The sequence below is a fragment of the Triticum aestivum genome, chromosome 6D (assembly GCF_018294505.1).
Source record: "Triticum aestivum cultivar Chinese Spring chromosome 6D, IWGSC CS RefSeq v2.1, whole genome shotgun sequence".
Lineage (NCBI taxonomy): Eukaryota > Viridiplantae > Streptophyta > Magnoliopsida > Poales > Poaceae > Triticum > Triticum aestivum.
The window spans coordinates 377,760,384-377,768,526 of record NC_057811.1 but is presented as its reverse complement, the minus strand read 5'-3'; the positions used below and the strand labels follow the sequence as shown (position 1 = coordinate 377,768,526).

At 49.5% G+C, this 8,143-nt stretch overlaps 1 protein-coding gene across 1 annotated transcript; it reads left to right on the top strand.

Moving 5' to 3' along the window:
- The first annotated feature begins 3,515 nt into the window (after positions 1-3,515).
- LOC123145212 (uncharacterized) lies at positions 3,516-7,409 on the top strand. The gene is made up of 4 exons (XM_044564577.1): positions 3,516-3,797; positions 4,293-5,116; positions 6,140-6,568; positions 6,893-7,409. Exons 2-4 carry the CDS (start codon positions 4,363-4,365, stop codon positions 7,057-7,059), a joined length of 1,350 nt encoding a protein of 449 aa, XP_044420512.1. The 5' UTR covers positions 3,516-3,797; positions 4,293-4,362; the 3' UTR covers positions 7,060-7,409.
- The last annotated feature ends 734 nt before the right edge of the window (positions 7,410-8,143 follow it).

Genomic DNA, 8,143 nt, shown 5'->3' with positions numbered 1-8,143 from the left:
AGAGAGAGGAAGCCATCTAGCTACTAACTACGGACCCGAAGGTCTACAAAGAACTACTCACACATCATCGAAGAGGCACCACTGGAGGTGGTGAACCCCATCCGAGATGGTGTCTATATTGGATCTGGTGGTTCTGGACTCTGCGGCGGCTGGAATTGATTTTCATCGATGTCTTTAGGGTTTCTGGAATATTGGGGTATTTATATAGCAAAGAGGCGGTCCGGGGGGCACCTGAGGTGGGCACAACCCACCAGGGCGCGCCTGGGCTTCCTGGCGCCCCCTGGTGGATTGTGCTCTCCTCGGAGCACCCCCAGGCGCAGCCAGGGCCCATTATGTGTCTTCTGGTCCAAAAAAATCTCCTTAAAGTTTCGCTGCATTTGGACTCCGTTTGGTATTGATTTCCTGCGATGTAAAAAACATGCAAAAAACAGCAACTAGCACTTGGCACTATGTCAATAGATTAGTACCAAAAAATGATATAAAATGACTATAAAATGATTATAAAACATCCTAGATTGATAATATAACAACATGGAACAATCAAAAATTATAGATACGTTGGAGACATATCATTATGCCGGCTCCGCCTCTCGAAGGTGCTCACAGGAGTAAGACGCGAGGGTGAGTGTATGCTCATGTATGTGAGCAACTTCGATTTTATTGTGTTAAAAAATAAGACTAGGCAAGTACGATTGCCCGTATATGTTTGTTGAAGTCAGTTATTGCTCTACAAAGTAAAATAAAAAATGTCCATGGTGAACTCACAAAGGGCGCGTTTGGTTGCCAACAAAATCGCAACCAGGCCCAGTTGGCCACAAAATGTGTGTTTGGTTGCGTACACAATGGGCTGGCTTGCATGCGCACGAAGCTTAAAGTAACCCTCAACCTGGCTCGGTAGAAATTGCCGAATCATCGATAGTTTCTACCGAGCCAGGCTGAGGGCGGCGCAAGCTCGCACGCGCGGGGGGGGGGGGGGTAGGGCGAAGGCGAGCGGGGATGGAGGGAGATGGAAATCGGGCACGGTGGCACGACGCCAAATCTAGGCTCACCCCCATCCCACTCTCACCCATTTACTCGGTCACCGCTACTGTTGTTAGGTCGTTAGGCAAAGTGTAGGATCGATTTCCCCATTGCTCAACGCACCCTAGATGTGTACTAGGTTATGGACGCACGGATGCGGCTGGTACTTCAGGCTGGAGCACCGATAGCTGTGATTCAGGCATGGGTCATGTTCATGCACAAGAAAGCTGTTCGTCGTGCTGAGAGACTTGTCATCAGATATGGTCCAATGCTTATGCAGGAGCAAGAGAGAATCTCCAATCTGAACTACATATACAACTGCAACGACACAGAGGCTCTGTGGATGCTTAGAATGAAAAGAGCACCATTTGCCGGACTTGTTCAGACCTTCAGGTCCAGGGGGCTGCTAGAAGATAGCATCCACACCAGTGGGGATGAGCAAGTGGCCACGTTCCTTCATATTGGTGGCCATAACGAGAGGTTCAGGGTTATCCACAACACGTTCAGGAGGTCAATGCATGGAGACCATCTCAAGGTACTTCAAACAAGTGTCGTATGCTGTTGGGGAGCCCAGAGGAGAGATGATCAAGTCACCAACTGACCGGACTCCTACCAAGATTGGCACAAGTCCAAGATGGTATCCGTACTTCAAGGTGAGCACTGTAGTATGTATGTAGTTCATTGCTTCATATGCTTGGATAATTCAAGGTGAGCACTAACACAATCTTGTATTGCCATTTCAGGATTGCATTGGGGCAATAGATGGTATTCATGTCACTGCCAGAGTGCTGAAGTCACAAGCTGTAGCATTCAGGGGGAGGAAGCACTACACAAGCCAGAAATGTGCTTGTTGTTGTTGACTCTGATCTGCAGTTCACCTATGTGCTGGCTGTCTGGGAATGGTCAGCACATGATGCTAACATACTCAGTGACAACATCAGTCGCCCTGACGACATCAACATCCCTGATGGCAAGTTCTACCTAGGAGATGTTGGCTATGCATGTCGTCAAGGTGTTCTTTCACCCTTCAGGAAAACCAGGTACCATTTGAACGAGTTCTTTGGTAGGAACTACCCTAGGACTCCACAGGAGCTGTTCAATCCCAGACACTCCAACCTTAAGAGTAACGGTTGCGAGGGCATTTGGAGCTCTCGATAAGAGGTTCAAGATTCTGGATCAGAAGCCATTCCACCCCTACCCTACCCAGGTTAAGCTTGTTCTAGCATGTTGCATTCTGCATAACTGGATCCTGCAATGGGGTGTTGATGAACTGGTGCCTGAAGAGGAAGAGGTGACGCCTGACGATCTTGACCTCGGTGGCCATGGTGTTGAGGCATTTGACAACGAAGCCTGGAAGAACAAAAGGCTGGAGTGGGCACATACAATGTGGGATAACAGAGGTTAGATAAGGATCCGAAGAAGAAGAGCAAGAGCAGCAGAAGAATAGGAAGGGGAGGGATGATGAACTTTCCCCCATTCAGCCATTTGGCTTTTCATAATATGTATTGCCATTTGATAGTAGTTAGGATGAACCGTAATTTGTTTCGTAGCTAGGAGTGAAACTGTTAATCGTGTGTGGTAAGATCACCACTAATGAGAAGTGATGACAACACCTAATGCAGGTTGCAACCAAACAACCAAACAACGAGTCATGTGTGCGCCTAATGCGATGCAGTCAACCAAACAGGGGTTAAAATTAGTTCCGTCATGCAGCTAACCTATATGTAGGCAACCGAACGATGTGCAGATGGTGGTTTATAGACTGTTTTAACCCCGATTGAGAAGTGTATGCAAACACGTCAAAATCGGTGCAGGCAACCAAACACATCCAAAGTGCATCGTCCTCCTACAAGAAGACCGCAGATGGAGGCACACCTCCTCAGAACTTGCTGAACAAGAAGCCCCGAATACATGATCATGATCTTTTAGGGAAAAGGCAGACAGGGCGCGTCGGTGGCATGCGGGAAGAAACCCCGGGAAGGCCCGAGACTTGTTGACAAAGACACAACATATTCTGTTCCCCACGAGAAGGAGAAAAGATAACGCATCCATCCAGCCACCCACCCAGATACGCACACGGCCACGCGGGGGCCAGCGGTCAGGCAGGCCAGCTGCGTGCCTCACGTGGTCAACTGACCTCGCCCACGCGATTCGGTGCGGTGCAGCAGCCAGAGCGAACCAGCCAACAGCAGCCCCCCGCGCCCGCGCCCGGTCGTTACCCACCCGGACGCAACCGAGCCGAGATCCATCCACCCCCGACCGTGCATTCCTCGCGCCCCCCACCACCCAGTCACAATCCCCTCCCCTTTCTTCCCTTCCAAGAATAGAGGAACCCCGGCGCACCCGACCTCCTACCCGCGCCGCCGCTGACGCCCGGGGCCCGCGCGCCAGGACGACGGTGCGATCCGACGGAGCCGGCAGCCTCCCTGTTTTCTTTCGTGCTTTCCAGGCAGTGGTAGAAGAAAAATCCCATCCCCCGGGGGGCGAAATAAATACCAAAAATCAGCGGCGCTCTTTCTCTCCCCCTCCCCTGTCTCTCTCGTCTCGAGCGAGGAGGTGTATTTTATTTTAGCATATATATATTTTCCTCTGGGGTTGCCGCCTGGCTGGTCCGTCTCGCGCCGCTTATTTTGCCCTGCCCCCCCCCTCATAAACTTTCGAAAGGCGAGAGGCGGCGGCGGCGGAAGGAGGAGGACGACGAGGCGCTGCCGCGGGCTAGGGTTTCCTCCGACCAGGCGAGGCGGAGAGGCGCCACCCACCTCCCCGGCGGGTCGCAGGTGACTATTTCCCGACGAATCTTCTACGCCGCCTGGGTTTGGGGATTCGTTTTCCTTCGAGCGGCTGCGGCGCTGGCTTCCCGGCGTCGGGAACGGAGGTGGATTTGGGGCTCTCTTCCGCGGGCTGCGTAGGCAGATTTGGTCGGGGCTTCGGGGTCGAATTTCTGCGGCGGGCCTGTTCGATTCGGGGCGTGTTTGATTGATTGCGCGATTCGTTCTCGGCGATTTTTCCTAAATTTGGGCGAAGAATATTGTGGATTTCTCCTTTATTCTCTTTCTCCGGATGATTTGAGCGGCTCATCTCGTCGGTATCTTATGCTGCGTATTTTTTCCGAACGATAGGGGGTAGGGTGCCTACGTGTTTCGTTGCAGATGTTTCCGAATATTTTGGATCGGAATCTCCTAATATTGGCGCCCTATTTCTTCTCCCCAAGACGGGAGGGAAGAGGGTTTGATCCATTCTAACCTGCTCTGTTTTTGTCTATTGTGATTCAGGACCTCGTTGGCGCGAGCAAGGCAGAATCTACGGTGACCGCCCCCTTCTGATTCCGGCAGCCACGTCCCCATGCCGACCATCACGCACTACGTCTTGGACCCCTTCCTGGAGACCGGCTCCCTTCCCAACCTCCAGAAGCTTGTTCCCAAGCCGCCTCCAGCGGCGCTGCTACCCCCTGAGAAGTCCTCCGAGAAGCCCATCCCTGTGCCGGTGGCTCCTGCCAGGACCAGCACCTTGCCAGCGCTCTACTCCACGCCCGAGAGCACGCCGCTGCCAGACTCGCCGTCGTCGTTCCCGGGAACCTGGTCGCCGTATGTCATCAACCATAAACGTCGGGGACCTGGCCTAATCAAGACATCTTCCCAGGGCGATGTCGGAAGTGAGGGTAGCCTGCCGAAGTTTCCTGAGGGGCTACCTGCTTTGCCGAAAAGGTCTGAAGCCTTTCAAGTGCAGGAGTCTGAGTTTAGGTTCTCACAAGAGAGTGATGGTGTGGTTAACAATGGTGTGAAGGAGACCTTGGATGGAGGGGTGCAGAAAGGCAAGGTGACCCTTTTTGGCCAAGATGAGCAGGATCAGCCCGAGTTCGAGTTTCGGCATGAAAGTCCAGATGCGTTGATGAGGCCTGTCAATGTTGCAAGGCTTGTCAACAATGGAATGCCAAGAAATGGCGAAAATGATGCCTTCCTTGAGCCTCAGGATTCGCAGAGTGTGACTAGTAACTCTGAGGCTGAGGATGCTGGTGGGCAGGGGTGGTGGAAGCCCAGTTCTCCTTATGGGACGTCTGCTGGCACACCTGGTGCAGAATTTTATGACGCATTCGAAGGTACCACTCAGTTTATGCTAACGCTATGCTTTGCTCATTTGTTTTTAGCAGAGTAGACTCTTGTTTAGATATCTTAGATTGAAGATAGCAATTAGTTTGTCTATATGCTTTGTGTCTTGCTGAACTGATCTCTCTGGCCGGTTGTTCCTGTTTACCAGCAGCAACAATTCTTAAGCTAAAACTGGAATCTAAACGCTTATTCGTTGGTTGAAGATAGCAATTAGTTTGTGTCTATGCCTACTTGCTTAGCATCTTGCTTTAAACTGATCTCTGTGGTTGGTTGTTCCTGGTTGCCTGTAGCAACAATCTATATCAGTTATAAGTTGGAAATGGTGAAACAAATTAGCCAAAAAAAGGAACTCCATTGGATAGAATACTCTCGGTTTATAGTTCTCTGTATTCCAAAAGCTCAGTCATGTTTCTTGTGCAACTTGCCACTGCAATTTACTATGGTATATTATTGAACCTAGTTTTCTAGTGAGTCAGTCCTGGCCTATATGTTATTTGCCTTTATGCTGATGCAAGACATGTTTCTGATAGCGTTTGCTAAGATGGGCATTCCTAGGTTTCAGGCACTGACTTGGTTCCTAACTTATGATGTTTATATAGGCTATGCAGGTTTATTGTGTGTTCTCTTCCTGTGGCTGAACTATGATCATCTCAGTGTTTCTGTATGGCTTCCTATATTTGTTTGAGGCCTTATAGTCAATGTGCCATCTGTTTCATATGTTTTTTTAGGTTGGTTGTAGTCTATCTTTTATTATTGAACCGTGCGAACCAATCACTGCTAGCAGTATGGCTATGAGTTAAAGTCTTATTATTATGAATATGGCTATGATCTAAAAGTAATAATTCCTATGTGATATATCCAAGATTTGTTTATGCTGCATGCATATTTTTTCTAATCACTTGGTTGCATTCTGCTATTGATGGGATCATCTTTTGCCTTCTATTTTGACATGTATGCTTGTTGTTTAATTTATAATGCTTCATTGCACTAAGTCAGATTTGTTTAAAATGTAGAAATATCAAGCGATGGTGCAACTCGATCTTCTCGATGTATTGATGACGAATACCGTGAAATGAGGTTAAGCATGTTGACAGAAATTGAGGGTAGGAAACAAGCTGAGGAGGTAGCTGAGACCTGGCAGAAGGAATGGAAGAAGCTGAGTCATCACCTATCGCTGATCGCCTTGTCACTTCCATCTCCAACTGTAGCTGAGAACGATGATGATACAAGTGCGGATCCTGGAGCTGAGTTGTGCCAGCAAATAACTGTTTCACAACTGGTAGCCGCTGCTATTGCCCGGGGAATTGCTCGTGTAGAAGTTGAATCAGAGATGGAAAGTGTGATTTCAGCAAAGAACTTTGAGATCGCAAGGCTATCAGATAGGGTCCAGTACTATGAAGCAGCAAACAGGGAGATGTCTCAAAGAAACCAAGAAGCTATCGGTACTCATACTGAACTCAGTACATTAATCTTTGCATTTCGTACATACTTTCAAGATGTAAGCTATTTTTTAGCTGACTTGCTGGTGCCAACCGTTAATCTTACTTATTGCACATAAATCTCCTGTTCCATGCTTTAGTTGTGAAAAATGGCACCTGCAGTGTTTTTTTCTTGTTGAATTTAAGGAGACATGCAATGTTCCGAGTTGCCGTGATTGAATACATATCCTGTTCTTTGCTGTTCTGTCAGAAACATTCATTGGAAGATTGCAAATGAACATGGGGTGTAACACTTGTCCCTAAATGTTTTCCTATTAAATCTTGCAGAGATGTCGAGGCAACAGCGGAACAAGCGCAAGATGAGGCAGAAGTGGTTCTGGGGTTCAGTTGGCATAGCAGTTACCCTTGGCACAGCAGCCATTGCCTGGTCCTACATGCCGGCGAGCCAGTCCCAGGCAGGGGACTCGAATAGCACCAACACCAACAGCGATTAGAGCTAGCTGAAGATGCATCTTCTCCATGCAGAGGTCCTAACAAAAGCTCTAACTATACTTCCTAGAGAGAAAAGAAGCTTGTATAAGTTTTCTCTTTTGGTGATCGGCTGTGATCACTACAATCCTCATTTGCCGCTTCCTCTGTAAAAAAAAGAGTGGAATGGGCCATCTCCATCCGCGTCCAGGATTGGCCCGACTGCCCCTTACCGTAAGTCCCTCGTTGCATAGTTGGTCGAGCAAAATAATACGAGGAATGTGGATATGAGTAGTAATCGTCCATGGTGAACTCAAATGGAGTTGATTTTGACAGTTGCAGTTTTGATCTGGGTCTTGTTTACTCGAAGATTTCATTGCCGTGCTGTTTCTGTAGGTTTGACTATATATGCCTGTTATTTTACGTTTCTGTGTTTCTCAGTCGCTTGGAGCTTCCATTTTGTTGGTGGCACCAGAGGGCGAGTCCAGCCTTACTGTGCCCTTTACCTAGCTAATGGTACTCCACCCGAAAGACATTGTCCAGCACTCCTTTGGCTCTTTATTCAACCAATCTTACGCAAGAGGAGTAGGGACCTGTCCGTCACGTTTTGTTTTCTTAGGTTTTGCTTCTCTGCAATATTGACGTGGTGGCGACGATTACCTCGACGACGTCTTATTCGGCGCTGACGGGAAGGCTTTTGCTTTGCAAGGCTGTTCTGGTTGGGGTGATGCTCCAATCGATGGTGCTTTACGATTTATAGATCTCGTTTCAGGGCCGACGATAGAATTGACAAGAAGAGAGCACAGAAGCAGGGAATGGACGACCATTGTGACGACGCGTACGTACGAGATCTCTAGAGCTCGGGTTATACTTGGGTTCGCTCCCGACCCCTCCCTCCCTGCGACACACTGGCCCATACCGGCGGCGCTCACTCCGGCGCCGTCGGCCACCTCACTCCTCCTGCACCCTGCGCTCCTGGCCGGGCACCACCGCCCCTCCCCTGCGCGGTCTGGGAGTTCCCTGCCCTGCAGCGCCCCGCGGCCTCAGATCGGGCGGCCGCCGATCTGGATCGGGATTTCGCCACGCCGCCCCCTCCGTCGCCTGGGCGCC

What these genes read in the sequence shown, in the direction of transcription:
- LOC123145212 (XM_044564577.1), top strand. Translation starts at nt 4,363, where the DNA reads ATGCCGACCATCACGCACTACGTCTTGGACCCCTTCCTGGAGACCGGC. An exon ending in ATTTTATGACGCATTCGAAG is followed by an intron (nt 5,117 to 6,139) that starts GTACCACTCAGT and finishes TTTAAAATGTAG; the next exon opens with AAATATCAAGCGATGGTGCA. An exon ending in AAGAAACCAAGAAGCTATCG is followed by an intron (nt 6,569 to 6,892) that starts GTACTCATACTG and finishes TAAATCTTGCAG; the next exon opens with AGATGTCGAGGCAACAGCGG.